The 23549-nt window shown below is 44.2% G+C and overlaps 1 protein-coding gene across 5 annotated transcripts in view; it reads right to left on the bottom strand.

Annotated features, from left to right (window-relative positions):
• Nucleotides 1-23549, bottom strand: part of TDRD7 (tudor domain containing 7) — a 93569-nt gene that overhangs the window by 30709 nt on the left and 39311 nt on the right. For all 5 annotated transcript variants that reach the window (XM_074953718.1, XM_074953715.1, XM_074953714.1 and 2 more), the window contains exons 5-8: nt 22557-22774; nt 14181-14773; nt 5154-5340; nt 3207-3318 (exon numbers count right to left, since the gene is read on the bottom strand). In XM_074953718.1, the coding sequence (XP_074809819.1) occupies nt 3207-3318; nt 5154-5340; nt 14181-14773; nt 22557-22774 (1110 nt within the window). The remainder of the gene's footprint in view (nt 1-3206; nt 3319-5153; nt 5341-14180; nt 14774-22556; nt 22775-23549) is intronic.

The raw sequence follows: 23549 nt of genomic DNA on the forward strand, positions 1-23549 counted from the left end.
GCCAGGAGATGGGGATCACTGTGATCCCCGAGGACAAAGTACGTGTGGCGGAGTCCACAGCGTCCAGTGAGGCCTGCAAAGAGGTCTGTGCCACTGTTTTGCCCTCTTCCGCCAAAGCCCCAAACTCCTCTCTGGACTCAGGAGGTACTAACTCCTTAAACTTCAGCATGGAGTTCCAGGAGTTAAAATTGTAACGGATCAGGAGCGCCTGCTGATTAGTGATCCTGAGCTGAAGTCCCCCCGAGGAATAAACTTTGTGCCCATGCAAATCAAGACCCTTGGAATCCTTTGATTTGGGTGCTGGGGCCTACTGCCCATGCCATTCTTTTTCGTTCACTGACGCCACCACGAGCGAACAGGGCTGTGGGTGGGTGAAGAGATAATCATACCCCTTCGAGGGGACAAAGTATTTCCACTCCACTCCCTCAGAAGTCGGGGGGGATGGACGTAGGTGTCTGCCAGATTGTCCTGGCGGTGCTTTGGATGGTCCAAATAAGGGGTAAGGCCACCCTTGATGGAGCTTCCGCAGGCAGAATTTCCATCGCGGGGTCCTCCACCTCTACCACCTCCTCCGCCTGCAGGTTCATATTCCGCGCCACCCTGCGCAGGAGGTCCTGGTGGGCACGGAGGTCTATTGGAGGGGGACCTGAGACTGCAGTGCTTGTCACTGCCTTGTCAGGTGAGGATGAGGCGGCCACGGGGGAAAGAGGGTCATTTAGGGCCTCTTGCGGAGCCGGGGCCAGCTGTCCTGTGCCAGCAACCTCAGGGCCTGGACCAGGAATCTGCATTGGAGGAGGTCCTGTAGCGGGGAGAGAAGCTGCCACAGTCTCCATGCCCCCCGGGGAGGGCAGACTGGCGGTAGCCTCTGGCACTCGTGGCTCGGAGAGAAGCCCCAGATGGAGCACCCTGGGCCTGGTGGTACGCCCAGGGCATCGAGAACGGCCACTGAGTGAGCCCTTGAGCGGGACCCTGCTCCTGCGCCTGCCAAGGCCCAGCCCCTGACTCCAGGCGGTTGTGGTCCAAATGGCGAAGGTCCAAGAAACACTACCCCGCCTCTGATCCTGAAGAACGAGAAGCAGAACGTGAGGGCCACGGTGGTGCCGAGTGGCTCTGCGCTGGGTCACGTCGATGAGGAATGGGGCCGCAATGCTGGGGAGCGGTGCCGGGACCTGGACCAGTACCGAGACCTGGAACGGTGCCTGGATCTGGGCCGAGATGACGACCGGCGTTGAGAGCGGCGTCGGGTCCGGATCTACTCCTCGACAACAACCGGCAGATAGAGCGGTGCCGCAATCGGGACTGGCGATGGGAGTCCAAGCGGTACTGCAAGTATGCCTGGCGCCGGGACTGTGAGTGGCGGCAGGAGCGGGAACCGTGCCGAGAACAGGAACGGTGCTGCAGCTCAACCGAAGGGTGGAGAAGGGCTGGCTTGCCCCGGAACGGTGCTGTTCGTACAGGCCCCGGTGCCTTGGCACGTGGCTGAGGGGATGCCTATGCCATCATGGCAATAAGATCCCTTGCAGCCGCAGAAGTATCCAGGGGAAATGGAAACTGGATCTCAACCGCGCTGCAAGTCGGGGAGTCCAGGGGTACCAGACTCTCCCCTCAGGGCCGGAGTCAATGGTGCCGAAGCCGTAGGCTGTGCCCCTAGAGGCTCCCCTGCGGGACGCGTCTCCACGGGTGGTTCCAGGGAGGCTGCTCTCTGTGGAGGTGGGCCACCCTTTCCCGGTGCCGCTTCTGGCCAGGAGAATGGGAGCGGGGCCGGGCCGATAATGTCGGTTGCGGTGCCAAGGAGCACCGGTGCCGCGGGTCTCAACCAGAGTCCAACCGCGGTGCTGCTCCGGCTGCTGCCGCTGGGGCGCTGTGCACCGAGGCGCTCGGCGCTGGATCCTGGCGCGCCCCAGGAGGCTGAGGGCTACGAGCTGCCTCCCTGAGGAGCTGCTTTGAACGGAAGTTCCACTCCTCCTCAGCCCGTGGGCAAAACCCTTTGCAGATCCTGCACTTCTCTGCTCGAGACTCCCTCAGACACTTGGGGCAAGAGTCATGGGGGTCGCCCGTTGGCCTGGGCTTAGAGCAGGAACCGCAGGGCTTGAATCCCGGAGCCTCGGGCATGAGCTCAAGAGAAGAATCGGGAAGGAGGGGAAAGACCCCCCCCAACCCCACTAACACAAAGTAAACCACTAACTCCAACACCTCGAACTATCCACTATTAGGTAGACGCTAGGGAGAGTGGAGAACAGCGAAGCAGGACCAACCCTCCGACCCACCCTCCCTGTTCCCTGTCCCCTGACGGTCCCTGTCCCCAGGACTCCTGCCCCATCCACTACCCCCTGCTCCCTGACCACCCCCAGACTGGCCACCGCCCCAACCAACCCCTCCGCTCCTTCCTGACTGCCTCCCCCAGGACCCCTGCCCCATCCAATCACCCCTTCCCCCACCCCCTGACCACCACCTCGAACTCCCCTGCCCTTTATCCAAGCCCCCTGCTCCCTGCCCCCCTACCGAGCTGCCTGGAGCACTGGTGGCGGGACAGCCACGCCGCCCAGAGCACCGGGTCAGGCTGCGGCTCTGCAGCTGTGCTGCCCGGCAGCCCAGAGCATTGCGCCGGCGGCATGGCCGCGCGTGAGGGGGAACAGCAGGAGAGGGGACGTGGCCCACGGGCCGGACGTGGCCCACCTCTGGTCCATACAGTGCCTTGTATAATGGGGCTCCAAACTTGGAGGGTCTGGAAGACCTGCCCAGCAACATAAATAAGATGCAACAAGCAAGTGTAATAAAAGGAATGAAGGAAAGAGGGAGGGAGGATGAGGGTAACTAGCTTTCTCCATTAAAAGATAAAATAAATACTAAGAAAACCAGGAGAAACTTCAGCTCATCTCTTCCTAGTCTTAAATCAAGCTTCTACCATGAAATATACATTCAAGATCCCTCGAGAATCAAGAAAATACATTATTTTCTTCTGCTAAAACAAAAGCCTTTTGAAAACAGACCCAGCTTTAATAATCTAACCAAAACAACAGATCAAATTAATGTTTTTATTTTAACTCCATTCCTCCCTATTTCTTACCTTCATTTCCCAGGTTTCTCTGAAGTAGGCAGTAAGGTTTTGGGGGTAAGGGCTCTTTTCCTGCCCCAACCTCTGGTAAGTTACATGCAAAATTATGGTACTAGATATTTAATAATTCTCTCAGAAAAGTTCCTCTTACCTGCTAGTCTACATTTCGCAGCTTGGAATGGAAGCGAATAGAAGCATCTACCTAGTTTGTACACTTTGTTGTTTTCAATAATCTCACTGAAGCCATAATCAACATAGCACACCTAATAATTGAAAGAGAAACATTTATTTTTCATATTACAAGTATGTTAGTACTATTTGAATGATTTATCCAGAATACACACACTTGGTGGACTTATTATTTAGTGATCACATTTTTATACAGCCAGCTGTTAATACAAATCTGTTTCTCATTAACACGGTATATACTTTGCAATACCATTATATGAAAATTCTTCAAACTAATTTAATGTCAATAAAAAAAAAGTTTAGAAAGTGCTCCACACCCTTCTTCTCTTTCCTGAAATCACTGCAAGCTCAGCGTTAGCTGTTCCTTGGAACACCAACACTTCAAAGGGTACAAAATGACAGCGCTTCCGAGTACCTATTACCTCAGAATGGTACAGAAGATGGCAGCAAAGTGGTAATTCTGAATTTTTTGGCTTTTGTGGGTTTAAGCTAGACCCTTTAATAGTATTTCAGTGCAGTTCTAGGTATTTCCTTTTTGTTTTTATAATGAGAACAGAACCTTTTTGATTCTCATTTCTGATGATTACACGGTTTCAGAATACTGCAGACTTCATACCATCTTGATAAGTAAATTGTTTAGTCAGTGGGAGAAAATGGTGGTTGGTGGTTGGAACAGAAGAAGCTACAGTGCTGCTTTGTATCAGCTTATACAGATGGTCTCTTGTTTTTCTGAACTATACACTGCGCCATGCTAACGTCTTGAAGATCACCAGGCTCAGGGAGAGCGATTTAGAAGCCTTTCTGAAAATCTGATGTGCAAGCCAGACACTCCAGAAAGCCAGACTTCCAGATTTCTTGTTGAAGAGATACTTGAGAAAGCAGGCTCTTCTTGCCATGCACCACTGGCCTCCCTACTGTGGAACCAAGTGCAGTTAGCTGAAATCTGGAGAGAAATCAGCGGGACGTTAGCTACTATTGTCCTGGCAGTTTTTCTGCAGCTAACGCTAAAGCCTTCGAATACTGGACAGATTCCCCCATCTCATGACTTCCCAGCTGAATGAGAACTCTCAGTTTTGGAACAGATACTTAAAACTGCATGTGTCCACTTGACTAATTTGTGAAAGGGAGTTGTATTAGAAGTGTGTTTAGCAGATCTTAGTGGAAGTTTGTCATGCTGACTAGGGAAGCAGAGACTGCAAAAAATAAAAACCTACAATTTAAGGTTACTTAGTATAACTACATAGTGACACTAGACACGAAGGACTTGAAATTTTTCTTAAAAACTCTTCCACTTCAGTCATGTTCTAATTCTCTAAAAGTAAAGCCCCCCAAAATACAACTCTGACTCTAGAGAACAGAGAACAAGAAGAGAAACTGCAGCAGTGTGAAAAGTTTAATCATTTTGTTCAAGGTATTTTAGTAACCAGCATGCTGAGTACAACAACAGGAATACCCACTCAGCGTAAGTGAGCCTAAGCACTCGTGTTAACAAGCTGCAAAAGACACAGTAAGGATGGACTTGTGGTAACTGCACTAGGACTTGACTCAGGAGATCAGCATTCTAGTTCTCTACTGGCATTTACAGTCTATATCTGGAAGATGGAGATACTACTTCCACGTTTCATAAGGATGCACAGGATACATTAGTATATTAGAGATACCAATGAACACAGAAAAGCCTAAAATAAAAATAAGGAAAAAGGCAACAGACCATTTACTTCAGCAGCAGTGCTGTAATTATTTTAAAAACCCCACTTTGTTTTTCATGTAATGAAGAGCAAAAGCAATTTGTTGCTGAGTACTGCAGAGTGATTCTTCTGTGATAAAGGCACAGCTATTACCTGTATTATTATTATTTACACTAATTCTTTTTCACAAAAAAAAGTGTCAAAAAGAAAGAGTTGCTTGCCTTTATTCGATTGTCTTCCACTGAAATTATCTGAGCACGCAACCAGGCATCTTCCTCGGCATGTACAGCGACAAGTTGTCCAATGCTTACAGACTGCATCAGCAATACTGTCGGATTCTGACTATAATATTCTTTCATCTCATCTTCCATTAGTTCTTGAGCAGCAGAATAGTCTTTGCCCACGTACCTAGAGTATGTCACGGGAAACAAATCCACCAAAGGGGTAAGAACAGCAACAGAAAATTTGAGCAGATGCAAAAACTGAAACAGAAAAGCATACCTGTAGGTATTTAGTCACATCAGAATCTGAACTTTCCTTCTCACAGAAATGAAGACACAGAAACAGAGTTATAGTTCTTAGAGAAGCGAAGCATTAGTAGTACTGTCTGAAGCTAGGTAAGGATCTAATGAGAGACGCAATATAACTGTTTGTGACACAAATTGGACTCGATTGTAAGTGTCCCAAAAGAAAATTTCTCGTGGCTCAGTCCAATACCACAAGGGACCTTACTGTACTCTTCAGAACCTGAACTTTTACAGTGAAAGTCCCTAGCACTTCTGGTAGTGAAGGCATGTTTACTTTTATAAGCTGAGTGGTGTCTGAAGTCAGGAAATTGGAACTTGTTATAGTTGAAACTTTAAGGGATTGTGACCCTCCACCTTCATGGAAACGTTCATTAGATCAGTGGGATTTCACCAGAGTTAAACTTTGTGCCAAGGAAGTTTCCCCACCTGAAGCTTCGGGAAACTAGAGCCGCTTTCGACATCAAACTAAAGCTTTAGGCAGCAGACCATCTGCTGCAGTCTCTCTCCTGGATCTCCAGACTTGATCCCCGATACTAGGCTGCTGTCCTCCTTCATCCCTAGACAATTTCTTTCCCAGAACAATCCATTCTTCAACCGTCTCAGATTCTGATCTCCCTGATTCCCCCTCCATCCATTTCCCTTGGCTGCGACTTGTGGAAAAAGGGAAGTTATTTTCTTTAACTGTGTTTAACTCTAATCCTTTACTCATTACTATTCACGTGCTAGTCCAGCTGCTACTGTGCCATCAGCTGTCACACTGCTTCCTTTCACTTGTCAGTGGCAAAATGCAGTGCTGCAGTCTAGCAGACAGACTGCTACAGCAGCCCAGCTCTAAAGAGAAAGCTTTCTATAAACCCAAACCAAGGGTGGAAGAGTGCCAATTTCATTTAAATAACTATTAAAAATTATGCCATATGATCACGCAGGACACCCTTGCTTAACTAGTTTCTGGCAATATTCAAACATCCTATTAACAGGGCATTAAATGATTTTCTTCTCTCAAAGCTGGTGAAGTATCAAATTAAGTTTATACCCAGGAGAGAGATTTCCTTTTCCTGATTCTTTGAAAGCGATCTTTACATGACATTTACTTAGATGGCAGAATCACAACCCTCCACTGTATGCCAGGGTGTCCATCTACATGTTATATATTACAAAGTATCTGCTTTGTATTCCATGTAATTCACCTTTGTAAAGAGAGCCCATTACATATCAAGCCATGAAAACAGGAATTATTGCATTTTTAGCTCGAGTTCATTTCAAACATGAAATTCACTTCATTTGAAAACTGAAAATGCAGCTCAATTTTTTAAACGTTCACGATAGCAGTGTGCCCCTGCTGTGTTCCTTCCAAAATAGTAAACTAACAGAATTTAAACACATCTGTCTACATATAAAGAGAATCAACTCGAGTGATCAGGAAGCTTTAGCTTCAATGAGTGAGTTTTTTCCTAAGGGAAAACAACAGAAGTTACTAACTAGCTATCCTGCTGGAAAGAGTTAAATCACAAACACGTACCTACATTGTAGGCTCTATACCTGTAAATATATGCGCATACCAACCTGCCTCGGGCGGCAATAGCCCCCGATGAAGTTTATCAAGCACTTTAACCACTTCACTTGCATTCTACCTACAAAATCATGCTCACTAGGACTATTTCTAACAGTGCAAAGCTGAATATCTTAAAATCCCCATCCAACTGCTTCAACTTCTATTCTACCCTGGTTAAATCTCAGACAGCAGGGTATCATCCAAGCACCAATCTACGCTAAACAAAGGAACAGCAGAGACACCGTCATGGTCCAAGCAAATAAAAGAGGACTCTGATCACATTGACAGCATTGCAGCCAATGACTGCATTGTAGCTTCCCTAGTGACTTCATGCTCCTCCAGCAGGACAGACGACATCATGGAATGGTGAATATCCCATTGGGGCAGATGCATAATTGCATAATTTCTCCCTCTTAGAGGGCAAACTATCCAAAGCACTTTCTTCTTCCCATGGCAAAGACCTGAAATCAAGGAGCAAGTCTATCTAGCTCTGAAAAGTGAATTATCTTGCCCACAAAGAGAAATATTTCACACCATTTCCAAGGTCAGGCAGCTTGGACTCAGCGGGATGTCTACCTCCTGAAACCGCTTCATTCATTTACCTCCCAGACATCACTAGGGAGTAGAATGAAACCTATCTCCCATGATCACCAATGTGAGATTCCATTAATCCTTCATGACAAGATGGATTCAATTCAGAGGGCAACTTCCACCACTGCATTCGAGCATCTATGCTTCATCTTTTGAACGGGATAGAAATGGAGAAGATCAATAGTCTAGGTCAAGACTGTTGCAATATCTAGCAAGAGACGTGGTGTTCTCCCTCAGAATTCAAACCCAGCTGGGCTTTTTCACCTTACTTCATACCAGTAAAACGGATCTCATGCATCACCAGGAGCAAAGATGAGCTCTGCTTGTCCTAAACAACAGTCATACCAGGACAAGGGTATAATCTCTCCCTACGCACACATCATTTACGGCCTACACTACATCATTTACGGCGGCGCAACTGCACCAATGCAGGTGTGCTACTGTAATGCTTCTGATGAAGACGCTCTAAGCAGACAGAAGAGATCTCTCCGATGTAGAAGCCCTCTACACCCACATTGCACACAAAGATGGACAAGCCGTCAGGAACAGTATTCCCGATAATGTCACGGCAAACCTGGTGGCTGAACTGTGTGACTTTGTCCTCACCCACAACTATTTCGCATTTGGGGACAATGTATACCTTCAAGTCAGCGACACTGCTATGGTACTCGCATGGCCCCACAGTATGCCAAAATGGTTATGGTTGACTTAGAACAACGCTTCCTCAGCTCTCGCCCTCTAACGCCCCTACTCTATTTGGGCTACGTTGATGACATCTTCATCATCTGGACCCATGGGAAGGAGGCCATTGAGGAATTCCACCGGGATTTCAACAATTTCCATTCCACCATCAACCTCAGCCTGGAGCAGTCCACACAAAAGAGATCCACTTCCTGGACACTACAGTGCAAATAAGCGACTGTCACATAAACACCACCCTATACTGGAAACCTACTGACCACTATAGATTCATAGAATATCAGGGTTGGAAGGGACCCCAGAAGGTCATCTAGTCCAACCCCCTGCTCGAAGCAGGACCAATTCCCAGTTAAATCATCCCAGCCAGGGCTTTGTCAAGCCTGACCTTAAAAACCTCTAAGGAAGGAGATTCTACCACCTCCCTAGGTAACGCATTCCAGTGTTTCACCACCCTCTTAGTGAAAAAGTTTTTCCTAATATCCAATCTAAACCTCCCCCATTGCAACTTGAGACCATTACTCCTCGTTCTGTCATCTGCTACCATTGAGAACAGTCTAGAGCCATCCTCTTTGGAACCCCCTTTCAGGTAGTTGAAAGCAGCTATCAAATCCCCCCTCATTCTTCTCTTCCGCAGACTAAACAATCCCAGCTCCCTCAGCCTCTCTTCATAAGTCATGTGCTCTAGACCCCTAATCATTTTTGTTGCCCTTCGCTGGACTCTCTCCAATTTATCCACATCCTTCTTGTAGTGTGGGGCCCAAAACTGGACACAGTACTCCAGATGAGGCCTCACCAGTGTCGAATAGAGGGGAACGATCACGTCCCTCGATCTGCTCGCTATGCCCCTACTTATACATCCCAAAATGCCATTGGCCTTCTTGGCAACAAGGGCACACTGTTGACTCATATCCAGCTTCTCGTCCACTGTCACCCCTAGGTCCTTTTCCGCAGAACTGCTGCCTAGCCATTCTGTCCCTAGTCTGTAGCGGTGCATTGGATTCTTCCATCCTAAGTGCAGGACCCTGCACTTATCCTTATTGAACCTCATCAGATTTCTTTTGGCCCAATCCTCCAATTTGTCTAGGTCCTTCTGTATCCTATCCCTCCCCTCCAGCGTATCTACCACTCCTCCCAGTTTAGTATCATCCGCAAATTTGCTGAGAGTGCAATCCACACCATCCTCCAGATCATTTATGAAGATATTGAACAAAACCGGCCCCAGGACCGACCCCTGGGGCACACCACTTGACACCGGCTGCCAACTAGACATGGAGCCATTGATCACTACCCGTTGAGCCCGACAATCTAGCCAGCTTTCTACCCACCTTATAGTGCATTCATCCAGCCCATACTTCCTTAACTTGCTGACAAGAATACTGTGGGAGACCGTGTCAAAAGCTTTGCTAAAGTCAAGAAACAATACATCCACTGCTTTCCCTTCATCCACAGAACCAGTAATCTCATCATAAAAGGCATGTATACTTATCTACATGCCTCCAGCTTTCATCCAGACCACACCACATGATCCATTGTCTACAGCCAAGCTCTAAGATACAACCGCATTTGTTCCAATCCCTCAGACAGAGACAAAACACCTATAGGATCTCTATCAAGAGTTCTTAAAACTACAGTCTCCACCTGCTGAAGGGAAGAAACAGATTGACAGAGCCAGAAGAGTACCCAGAAGTCACCTACTACAGGACAGGCCCAACAACAGAATGCCACTAGCCGTCGCCTTCATTCCTCAACTAAAACCTCTCCAGCGCATCATCAAGGATCTACAACCTATCCTGAAGGATGATCCCTCAGTCTCACAGACCCTGGGAGACAGGCCAGTCCTCGCTTACAGACAGCCCCCCAACCTGTAGCAAATACTCCCCAGCAACTACACACCACACAATAAAAACACGAAACCAGGAACCTATCCCCGCAACAAACCCTGTTGCCAACTCTGTCCACATATCATAGGACTCTGACACCATCATAGGACCTAACCGCATCAGCCACACCATCATGGGCTCGTTCTCCTGCACATCTACCAATGTGATCTATGCCATTATGTGCCAGCAATGCCCCTCTGCCATGTACATTGGCCAAACCGGACAGTCTCTACGCAAAAGAACAAATGGTCACAAATCAGACGTCAAGAATTATAACATTCAAAAACCAGTCGGAGAACACTTCAACCTCCCTGGACACTCAACAATAGACTTAAAGGTTGCAATTTTTCAACAAAAAAACTTCAAAAACAGACTCTAATGAGAAACTGCAGAACTGGAATTAATTTGCAAACTGGACACCATCAAATTAGGCTTGAATAAAGGCTGGGAGTGGATGAGTCACTACAAAAACTAAAAACTAATTTCCCCATGCTATTTTCTCCCTACTGTTACTCACACATTCTTGTCAACTGTTTAAAATGGGCCACCCTGATTACCACTACACAAAAGGGATTTTTCCTCCTGTTGATAATAGTCCACTTTAATTGAATTGTCTTGTTAGAACTGACCCCCGTTTGGTAAGGCAACTCCCATCTTTTCATGTACTGTGTATGTATATCTTCCTACTGTGTTTTCCACTCCATGCATCTGAAGAAGTGGGTTTTAGCCCACAAAAGCTTATGCCTAAATACATTTCTTAGTCTCTAAGGTGCCACAAGTACTCCTCTTTGTTTTTACTGAATCTCACGATTGTCACAGTGGCTATGAAATCTTAAACCTAGAAGAGCTACTCAAATAGATATTGAATTCATCCAGAACAAGCAGCCTTAGCAACACCTAACAGCAACTGGGACAGAACTTTGGTCAGCTCAGATAGGATCTGAAATGTATTGAGAGCATCCCACTTCAACAATACCTTAAGTTTAATCCACATTACATACTCCAATGAAGCCAATTTTGGAATGGAGGTCACTCACATCTGAGATCAGAAGCAAAACAGTCATCACTCAAGTAGATTATATAACATTCTCCTTCACCTTCTCTGTGTCAGACATAGGGAATGTTCCTCTGACAAACCATAGGCAAGTTCAACCGACAGGAGACTGAGCTGCTCATTCACAACCTGAGCCTTCAGGGGAGGTTCTGTAGTATGTACAGGCAATGGAATAAGATTAGCTATAGATATTTCTGTTTCAGGTTGGGAATATGCAGGGCTACATAAGCTGTACTAGAAATGTAACTTTTAAGAACTGCAACAGATATGTGATGGATGAGCCTACACCCCAGAACAACTTGGCAGAGGATACAGGGCATACAATCCAAGACAATGCTTTCAAATTTTGAGTGCAGAAAACTACATTGATAATCAGGGTCATCAAGCAGTCCTTATCGAGAAGAGGAGTAAGTGGGTGGTGTGGATGTCAGCGTGTGTGACAAGCAGAAACTGTGTTAATCTCAGAATGCATTATTCTGATGCTCTTGGAAAGCCTGTGTTCACAGAAGCAGCGATTAAGCAGTGTTGAAGCCTCCCTAACGCTCTCAAACACTGAAGTGTTCTGTCCTGCTCCTTGTTGAGCAGGAATTTTTCCTTGCTCTTCCCACGTGGACTCCATAGAAGGAACCTAAGAAAAGGGATCATTGATCTGAGCTGATGCAGCAAATCGGACACCCATGTGGAAGTGTGAAATGCACGGAGCCAAAGTGCATGGTGCTCAGTATGAAATGCCTGCTGAAACTGGCATTGGCAAAGTGACAAAAATGGCACAACTCTGTCTCTGGAGGAAAAACCCCACGCTAGACCCAGTACATACAGTGTAGACTTTTTAAATGTAAGCAGCTCCCAAAATGTAATTCTTCATGTCAGAATCCATCCACTTTGAAGAGTTAATCTCAAACAGGTAAAAGCGTAAGCGACACGCTAAGTGTACAATAAATTATTGTTATCAAAATGAAAAATAAAAAAAAGTGTTCAGCATGGTTCCAGATCTGACAGAACACAAAGCGGTGGGGAGAAAGACTGTGCACCCCCCCTTACTGATGCGAAGCATGCAATCTGCACGGGTCGATTAACGTTCTAGCATACAAGAACAAGTCCTTGCTTCCACTGGCCATTTCCCCCGCAAAAAATCATCCCACAGTTGCGGCCACCAGTTCAGATTGACCAGTACCTTTGTTTTTTAAATTAATTTATCTGAATAACTGAACTCTTCCTATATTTTCAATTCCCCCGTGTAGTAAGTGTATTGCCATTTTTTAATAACCTAGGCTCAGTCACAAACTCAAGTGGCCTTTTCTTTGTGTTGATCAGTGATTTTTTCCATTCAGAGAAAGTCTGGTATACCACCTTGGTTAAAAGTTTTGGCACAGACTAGTTTACTGGGTTTAGAGCAGAGTTCAAGATAAAATTACAACCACCCCTTGCAATTGTAGCACTTAAATACAACAGAGTAAGAACTTGCTTGAGGTAAAGGACAACGTGAATGGTGTTAAGGCTCAGACTGAGAAAGGAAAGTGTTGGTCCTCTAGTCACATTTTGCCCATAAACCCAAAATAGATGGCTGTTTCTGATAGAATTAGCAGCATAATGGGTTAATCATCATTAGGCTTTAGAGTCAACACTCATTTAGAACAGTATCCATCTTTCTACAGACCAACACCACTGTTTTGAGGCACTTAATTTTCTCTTTAACTAAAAGGATTGGAAATTTACTTTTGAAATTTAGCAGAAATTGCTATAATTGATTATATATATATATATATATATATATATATACACACACACACACACACACACACACACACACGATCAATTATACCAATTTCTGCTAAATACTAAAAATGTATAAGGGATTTGGAACCAAATCATGCATAAAGGTAGTCTATTTAAATGTCTCCCCCACCCATCTTTCCTCCTATTGCTCATCATACCTTGCATCATTAGTAAGCTCTTGAGAAACAGTCCTTCCCCCCAAAGTATTTGTAGAGTGCTTAGCACAATAGTGCCCAGATCCTGATTGGGGCTTATGATGATTACTGGAAAAAAATTATGAAATGTAAGCTTAAACTCTGCAGAAACGGACTTAGCCACGAGAGGAGTGTTGATACACCACTCTACCGAGTATCTATTAAGTTCATTCTGAGGTGCCATGTAAAGTAATTTTCAAGGGTTTGTAACTCGACTTTTTTGGATGAAAAGTTGGCCGAGTGGCGGCTGTATCTGTATTTCACAGAGATTACGTTTTCTACATTCTATCACAGCGTGAAGATGACTAGTAAACCTGCCGTGGGATTCCCCGACACAAAGCAGCCACTTTAGATAGGGGAGCATAGCAGCAGCAGCCGCCCTTTCTAAAGCAGCGGAGCTATTTTAACGTTGGTCCTTGGTGGACTAACCCACAAACGAACATGCAAACAGTTCAAAGCACTAGTCGATCACTGCGCTATTAAAGTGCACATTTTAGTGCACAGGCATTTTTCTCATGTTTCCATTACACTGCAGTTTTCCTTTATATTGGAAGAAATACACCTCGACTAAAGGATAAAGAGTCATAGTTTTAAGAGTCAGCTATAATAGGAAGGTGACATCTGAACAGTATGGTGAAGAAGAAGAGGACAATTTAAAAACCCTACTTTCCAATGACAGCTGAACAGTCTCAGCCCTTCTCTGCTTCTCACTCTAAAGCTTACGCTGGGATTCGTTCAATGAATCTTCACTGAGCTCATTTCTGTTCAATTTTGCAGACGCAAACTAAATATTTTTATAGTATTTTAAATGTGTTAGTATTTTTAGCAACTATTACAGTCTGTTAGTGGAGTTTTCTATTGGTCTGTTTTCTTTTGTAAAATAGCTTTTTGTGAGCAAAGTAGTGAGGAAGTTGATTTTGCAGAATGATCCCTGGATTTTAGAAAAAATGAAGAAAGTGTGAAATAAAGACTTGCCTAATAACAACTTCATTCGTGTTGTTCAGTTCTACCACCAATACAGATGGAGATGCTTCCGCCGGAATGATTAAAGGAGGGACCATTATATTTTCTGGACCCTGCTCTTTGGTCTTTTCCATTAACTGAGAGCACTCTTGCTCAACCATTATCTTCAGATCTTCAGGAATATGGACACGATCAGTGGCATTCAGATTCTCATCAATGTATTTTTGTGGTTTAGCATAGAGGATAGCCTTTTTAGGGCTGTCACTTATCTGGTTGACAGTGCATATATCAGATAATAAGTCAAGATTATTCAGAGCATCCTCAGGAAATTTTACTTTGTATGTGTCTTCATACACCTTGGGAAGTGCATTAGCCCAAAGACCATTGGAATACTTAAACAAAATTTCTGCAACTTTCTGTTTGAAGTCACTATTCAGAGAAGCTGATTTGGTCTCCATAACTGGCTTTAAGAAAGGATCTGCTTTTGAAGAAGTAAGGTTCTGAGATGTTCCTTCATGGTCTATGCCACTCGTCACTAAGTGTTGCATTTTCTTAGCAGGATAAAGGAGTACATCTGTATGCCCACCAGTGCACACTTTTTCCACCTTGAAAAAAGGAAAGCACAGTGAGACATTGACCATTTGTAAGTAAATCGAACCAAAATATTTTAAGAATGAACAACTATGCATTTTAGACAATCTTCGGAAGACATCTACAGGGATTTAAGCATGAGCTATTTTGTGCAATGATTTCCCTTAACATCTCCTTTTCCCTTTATAGGGGGCATTGAGCAGGAAAGCAGGACACAGCCTTCCCAAAGTGGACACTGGATCTACTTACTACATTAGGAGGTGCTTAAAAGGCAAGTTTCCTCTTCTCCCCCTGTGATGGGCAGAACATAATCCAATCTACTCCAAAACTGATTTTCCCAGCCTTGGACCCGAGAGCCCATTATTTTACATGACAGTGAAATCAGCACTGATCTGACCTCCTCGTTGACGGTTTTAGCAGAGGACGAACTCAAGCATGAGATATGCTCCTCTGCTCAAGATTAGCTTGGTTCTTGGACTGACTTTAACTAAATCAATAAGTGCACTTTGGAGGCCTATCAAATCTAGAGTAGGGGCCTCAAAACCTCCTCAAAGCATTCCCAGGCAGCTCCAGGGTCTCTGAAATTTGTCCCCTAATGACCTCTCCACTTTGTATGAGGCCCCAAGCCCCTCCACAGGGGAAGAATATTAAAATATGCCAAGTCCCCATTGATGAGGGATTTGGCAGTGCATTTTTAGAGAGACTGGAGCCCTCTGGTGAGGCTCCTCTCTGGAGGCTGACTGCTGCCACATAGAGGGGAGGCCCTACCTGTGGGACTGTTGAAGAACTCATTTTCAGAAGCCCAGAGATGCCCTATGCAGGAAGGGGATTGTCTAGCCCAGAGAGCCATCCTATTAATAAGCACACTGGCATTTAGCGCAAGGAATGTAGGGAGACGAGCCAGAGAAGGAGATGGAGATGTGAACAAAGATTCAGAAGAAGCAGAGATGAGATAGAATTGTAGAGAAATAAAACAGACTAAGATCACATGCGGATAGATTAACTCGAGGGATTTAAGGAGCTGTTAAATCTCCCATTTGACTGAAGCAGAACTAAAATTAAAACAAAGATTAAAACAGAACTGGTAACCACTGCTATACATGCGACTTTGTACAGACTCCCACTTGAAGAACCCACCATTAACAAAACAAAACAAAAACACACACCAGTGAAAGTCAGTCTCAATTCAGAATGGCTGAGCGACCGTGTTGTTACTCTGCAGGCTTCCTCCACCGAATGCAGAGGCTCTAGCAGCGATCCCCTCGTGGAGCATGCTAGGTCTCCGGAAGTGGCTTGCCCATTTCTGTGAACACCTTTTTAAGGGTAGTGGTCTTAGAGGCTGTTTCCTTTACACTTGAAGTGCCAGGGAGATTTGTACTTCTATTGGAAGAATGAGGAGAATTCACACTTTTTGGAGCTCTTCTCACATTCTGGATTCCGGAAGGAAGGGAAGGTGGATGGAGTAAATCACAACAAAATTAGGTGCTCTCTTTCAAAATGAATGCGGTGCAGGGCTTTGGGACCTTATACATGCTTTTCTGAGGCAGTGGCTGTGGTGGCCTCTTTAACTACCAGGAGCTGGAGAAAATTTGAGGGGCCATCTGTAATCTGAATAAGGTGGTGTGGATGCAACAACAAACTTCCATCAAGAATGCTGAATTTTTCATGTAGAGTCATCTAAATTTCTTTATTTGGCTTTGTTTGAATGACAGAGCCCAAGTAACTTGCTGACTGTGGGCAACAAAAGCTCCTAGACTCGTTAGTATGGCACTCTGACCTTATGGACTGCATTTTTGGGCTGTGAAGCCTGGGAATGAGAGACAGACAGACACATACGTCCACCAATGCTTCTCCAAAAGGTGCTTACCTTGCAGTGCTACAGGTAGGGCAGAACCCTTAGTGTGGATGTGCCGAGGCAACATACAAAAAGCCCTCCACAGTTACTAGTAAATAGCTTCTCTCTAGCGTTCAAGAGTCTGATTATACAAATATAACTGAGACTGTGTGCAGCTGTGTAACTGTGGTTCTTCGAATACCTTGCCCCTGTAGATCCATCCTGGAGTGGAAGGCTTTGCCAGCCTTCTAAAAAGACCCTATTTAATAATGGGCTCTTCATTTTAGCAAAGAAAGGTACAACGCAATCCAGTGGCTGGAAGTTGGAAGCTAGACAAATCCAGAAGGGAACTAAAGGTGTAAATTTTTAACCCATGGAACAATTTACCAACGGTGTATCTTCTATCACTGATAAATTTGTAAAACAAGATAGGAAGTTTTTCTAAAAAAAGATCTACTCTAGGAATGATTGTAGGGACGTTCTCTGGCCTGGGCTATACAGGAAGTCAGGCTAGAGGACCGTAACAGTCCCTTTGGGCCTCAGAATCCATAAAAGCAATGGCAATTGGAGTCGCTTGAGCACCCCTTTGCAGAACAGTGGTTTCAGGCCTGCAGGTATAAGACTGAGCACACTCTAAGCTGTCACTGGTTTCTGCAACGCATTGAAATACCTATTACAAAGTCCCAGCTGGGAAAGAAGGCATGGGGATTCGCACAAGCATGTATTTAAACTAATCTTCCTCATTTGAGAATGGCTTCTGCAGATCCACGTTCAATTTAACAGTACAATACAAGAAAAGGAGGACAGAAGTACTAATCGAAGTGTTCAAGAACTTCTCTCCCAAATGAGATGCTGAATTAAGAATAACTTTGCATGAATGGAACTCCGAATTCCATTGTACATCACACAAAGGGCAACACTCCGTTAAGCATGCCTTGGAATGGAAGCCTTAGGGCCTCTCAAAGAGGAACCCCAGCTCTAGCGTAACAAGTCTGAACACAAGGTCCAATCCACTTGAACCAGAGTTAATCTTTATCCGAAAAACATTATCTCCAAAAACTAGAGAGCCTAGGTGGCTTTACAGGACACTTTTCCTAAATGGAAATAAAAGCTCTGTGTTCAACAAGTTTACACAAGTCTCAAACTTCTTCAGGAAGTCTTAGATTTAGGAATGAAACTTGGCGCATAAATGGAATAAATAGTTTCCCAAGTCAAGATGGTGACTCTTTTCCAAACAAAGTGTTTTATGACTCCCCTCCCCCTCCCTGCATGTCCAACCCTGAACATTGGCAGAAACTTTTTTTTGAACTATAACCATACCCGGAACTACTAATGTAGTTTCTAAAAGCAATTTTGATGATAAAGGTTCAAAATTTTAAGCTACACTAAATTCCATGTGGTGGATGAGCGTGCTCATCTTGCTGAGGAGAGAAGTTCCACTGTGTTTGAATTGGGTAAATACAGTCTTTAGGAATAAACGAATATTACCAAACAGACACCTGCCCCAGAGATATGAGAATGTTCAAGGCTTCTGCAACTAAGCAAGGTTTTCCTCCTTCAGAGAAAGGCAAGACCTGCCAAGCTCCTCACTAAAGAAAGTCAGCTGCAAGTTCTTGTCACTGAGGTATCAACTCATCTTGCTTATCAGGCCAGTCAGTACCATCCAGATAAGTGCACCCTGAATGAAGGTGTTGTTGGACCTACCTCTTCCTTCTGTTGAGACATGAAGGCAACAGTCCCACAGTTCAGTCTGAGGTTCCCTCATACTCAGACTCATGATCTTCTGATGCCTTCCTGATGAAGTCAATCAACAAGAGGAAATGCCTCCACATTTCCTCTGTCAACTTAAAAAAAGCCCAACTGTCAAATTTTCTGAGGAACACTTCTACGCTGTCATGCATGGGCAGGATATTTCCTTCCAGGCCCGGAATAGGAAAAGATTTTCTAAAAATGCATGTACTGTCATGCGAGTTGAAAATACAAAAGGAAATGCCCGAAGATCACTTGTGTTGACATTCCCAGTTTAGGTAACCAGATCTGGTTGATTTTTCAAGACAAGTTTCTTCTGAAAGAAGTCACTGGGTTTATTTTTCATTGACAAGTGTTTAATTTCCAGATATTGCAACAACCTTGCATGCTTTTGGTAGCAAACACTTCAGAACACATTGCGTTTTCAAACCAATATAAGACTGTACGTCATATTGGTCATTGTATTTTTACATTTTCTTTTGTCTGAGCCAAAACAAACAGGTTACCACTGTCCTTGTCATTAAAGGATCCATATTTCCAAATAACCCCTTCGCCAGCGCAGAGCTCCAGCTAAAACTGAACATAGGAAGTGTAGTACCCTTAGGCCTTCAGATTCCAGCCAACACATCGTGCACCCCAATTCAATGATGTTTATCACGGATACTTGCACTTTGCGTCATACATAAATGGATGGTTACAAGAATAACTAGTTCTTCCAAGAGACTGTTGTCTCTATATATTCATATAGGAGATGCAATCCCAGTGGGGCTGAACATGGGGCCACCTGAACCTACTCCTGCAACACCAAATGACCAGAGCCAAAGTTATAAAGGGTCTTGTGGGTCCAAACGCATCACTTCCTTCTGCCAATTCCAACAGAACTCAGTAGGAGGAAAGGTGGGCAGCCAGTATGAACAAAACATTAGCATGGCTCCTCAGCAACACAGGCTACTACGAGCCCATCAGACCTGCCTTCTGCTTACTTTGCTGGCTCCACATAAGACAAAGTCAACTCAAGCCTCAGTCCCTTACCTTCAAAGCACTCCATGGGCTGTGCCCAGGATATGTGAGACCACTTAAAGCTCCAGGACAATGATTGTGGAGACCTCTGCTCCTCAAGCAAAATAAATTTATCACCAGAGTAAGTTCATCTTCTAAGGAGACAGTTTTCTCAGGGGCTGGTCCAAGATTGCAGCAAGCTTCCATAGGGACTAAAGACAGTCATAAATCTCACCATCTTCTGCTCCAACTGCAAGGCCCCTTCTTCAATCTTGCCTTTGCTAATATAAGCATATTATACTGGATAAACACACTGGATAAACAATTTTTTTAAAAAAATGTTCAGTTTCCCCCAAGAAAGGACTGGAGAAAGAATGAATTACCCATAACAGATGTTGGTCATCTCACTTAATGTACTTTGGGAAAAAGTGTTTGGAACAACACGCCTGATGAGCCACAGTTACTATGGTGAGTAACCATTTACATCTATTCCTTGAGCTGGCATCAGTATAATCTCAGTTCTGGGTTTCTAGTGAATTATTCAACCACCAGACCAGGAAGGTTGGCTGGGAAGTACTTTAGATTTCAAGAAATACCTTCCACCTAGGTAGGTTTTAGAGTAGCAGCCGTGTTAGTCTGTATTCACAAAAAGAAAAGGAGTACTTGTGGCACCTTAGAGACTAACAAATTTATTTGAGCATAAGATAAGCACCTAAATGCTCAGTCAAGAAACTAGTGATGTGTAAATGCACATACAGGAATCCAGGCTGAGCAGCCCTGCAGATTTCTATGAACAAGCAGGCCCTGGGACAATAAGCTTCAGACCCTGAAGTACTGACACCCCAATCAACTTCCATTTTCAGTAAGCAACATTTGCCTAGATGGAGTAGGTTGAGTGGAAACGGAGTTCCTTTTATATCATCTCCCAAAGGCTACAAAAATTCCAAATAGTAAAAAAATGCCTTACGTCATATCTCTCAAACTCAGAGCTTTATTGACATGTAAGGTATTAAAGTCTAGCTTCCCTGTGACATAAGATTTTGGGAAGAGCATTACGAGATTGTTAGTTGCATTACAGTACAGACTTGAGGCTCCAACCAACATCAGGCCTACACACTGTACTAGGTACTACATAAAATGAAAGACAGTCCCTGCCTAAAATGTTTTACACTGCCCTGCTTCCCCTGACCTTGCCAAGGCTGCAGCCGAAACGAAAACTAGAAATCAAAAGATGATGGGCAAGTACAAGTATAGACCATTTTCTTGGCTGTTTAGCACAGTCCCAGAGATAGACATGATAGGTGAAATTTTGGGGAAAATGAAGGACCCTGCGTTTTTATTTCAAGGTTGATGAAACCCCTTCTCCTCTAACAGGAGGTCTTCCACATGGCCATGAGCTGCAGGTGAAAGGCTCAAGGTTTTCAGGCAGCTGTACTGTCAGAAACAGATGATGCCACCTTATAAGGTGAAGTGTCAAACTAGGTATAGGATATGCACTACACACTCCTCAGTCACCAATTCCTTTTACTGAGTATCAGAACAACTGTAGGCAGGCATAGGGAGCAGCTTTTCCTAAAGACGAAGCTAGTACCTGGCCAGGACAGCTTGACTTTGGGCCATATGACCATTTAGCTGGATCGAGCACATTATAAAGGGATAAAGCATGTTTCCCTCTCTCCTTGGACTCCAGGATATCAAACAAAGCAGTGTGTCTTTTCCTGCACAGCTAAAGTTTCCAGTTCCAGACTCTGTTTTATCAACTCCTAGACTTGTCTGAAAACATCAGGTGGTGAGATAGTTTTCTTCTATTTCCTCATGAGAGGCCAAGGAGGAAACAACCCTTCTCTTACCAAAAAGGGAGAGGTCACACATTTGCTACCCCTTCCTCCTCCTCTGAAGAAGTGCATTAGGAATACTGGTCAAAGGGGGATGATGCCACAGATGACGGAGCCGTCTTTGATCCACTCTGCCACAGCCTCAGAGTGCATGACAGAGACAATGACTTAACTTCCTTGAGAGAGAAAGGCAGGGAAAGGAGAGTGTCCTGTTTTAAAGCTGTTATTTTATGAAGTCCAATACTCACCCCACGTGGGAAAGAGGACCTTCTCAGAAAGGTCACACACCCATGTGTAAAATGAAGGGCAAAGCAAAGTGGCCCTAGAAGAGATGCCCCAAATGCTACAGAAACAGAGCACTCCTCCGAGTCCACGGGAGAACAAGAGCCCTGGGATGTCAAAGCACCTCTGCTCTGAAAGCTGTCCTGACGAGCCTTACAACCTGTGCAAGGGCACAGAGACAGACCAGAACCCAGAGAACCTAGGCACAATATCCACAGGCTCCATTAGCGTCTTCCCAGAAAGCTGCAAGTAATTTACATAAATAACATTTACTTGAATTTTGCCAGCTGATATATCCCATATCCTCGTGATATACGGAAAAAAAGAATATTTCCCCCTTAATTTATATTCTCTTGCTTTTTCTATCATTTATTCTCTTCTCATGTCAGACAGAAGAGAAGGTAGGAGGCCTAAATGCCTCAAGGGGAGGACGGAACAAGCCCAAGGAAAACATTTGAAATCAAGGGTAAAACTAAAACTCTTGCTGTTCAACCAGTGAGGCAGGTCACAACTGGAGAGTGTAAAGGGAACCACCAGACAAACTATGTTCGTATTAAAAAGTCTGTCATCCCTTCGGCTATTCATTACTCTAGTTACAACAACTTTGACCATTTCAAGTATTATCGTTTGCTAATTCTCTCCCCTCACCCCCCATATTCATCTCTTCACACTGCTTTACTGCCCTGATACAAGTTGATTGTTTTTAAATTGGTTCATGAAAGATGATATACTTTTATCAGAACTATAATGTTCTATTATTATAATGATAATCAGGAGCATTAGTTGTCATATTTATGTCCAGTGGGACTTGTCACTTGAGAGAGCATTTTTCTCTGCTTTGTATGAATAGTTGCACTTTTTCAAACAGAGCTAAATATTCATTCACAAATCTCCTAGTGATCAATAGCCAGAAAAGTTTGGAGTATAAGAAAACACTTCCTTGAAAAAAATCTGTATCCCTCCCTTTATGTTAAAGGAAAAAGCTAAATGTAAGAACTATTAGAAAAGGCGTTTGTCACATAGATGGTTTAAAAAAAAGATCAAATATTCCTATTAAAAATATTAGGAGCTTCTGTGGGAAGACCACCAAAAACTTACTGTGCAAATATGAGGCCAGTATTCAAACCGTTGGAGTAAGGCTGTATTAAGTTCCTCTTCGTATATCTCTCTGTAAAACTGTGGCATCTTCGATAGCCAGATACCATTGCTGTACTTATTCAAAACTTCTTTAACACGATTCTGAACTTCGTTTATGTTAGAATTGGAAGGGCCAGAGGGGATTCTGTGCGTTTCTGAAACTGGCTCATTCAGATTATCTGTAAAGATGGAAAAAATGAAAATTTTCAAAGTGGCAACGTTGTTCTACAATTTCCTTTTAAAGAACATAGAATCATAGAATATCAGGATTGGAAGGGACCTCAAGAAGTCATCTAGTCCAAGCCCCTGCTCAAAGCAGAACCAATCCCCAATTTTTGCCCCAGATCCCTAAATGGCCCCCTCAAGGATTGTACTTACAGGCCATTGCTCAGTGGGTTTAGCAGGCCAATGCTCAAACCACTGAGCTATCCCTCCCCCCCGCCCATAACATTTAACTTCAGAAAGGGGAACTACATAAAAATGAGGAAGCTAGTTAAACAGAAATTAAAAGGTATAGTTCCAAAAGTGAAATGCCTGCAAGCTGCATGGAAACGTTTTAAAAACACCATAACAGAGGCTCAAATTAAATGTATGCTCCAAATTAAAACACAGAGTCAAAGGACCAAAAGTGCCACAGTGGCGAAAACAATAAAGTAAAAGAAGCCCTTAGAGGCAAACAGGCATCCTTTAAAAATTGGAAGTTAAATCCTACCGAGGAAAACAGAAAGGAGCATAAACTCTGTCCAGTTAAGTATAATTAGGCAGGCCAAGAAGGAATTTGAAGAGCAACTAGCCAAAGACTCAAAAACTAACAGCAAAACCTTTTTTTAAGTAAATCGGAATCAGGAAGCCTGCTAAACAATCAGCGGGGCCACAGGACGACTGAGGTGTTAACGGAGCACTCCAGGAAGAGAAAGCCATTGCAGAGAACCTAAACGAATTCGTTGCATCTGT

Source organism: Natator depressus, chromosome 5, assembly GCF_965152275.1.
Source record: "Natator depressus isolate rNatDep1 chromosome 5, rNatDep2.hap1, whole genome shotgun sequence".
Classification (NCBI taxonomy): Eukaryota; Metazoa; Chordata; order Testudines; family Cheloniidae; genus Natator; species Natator depressus.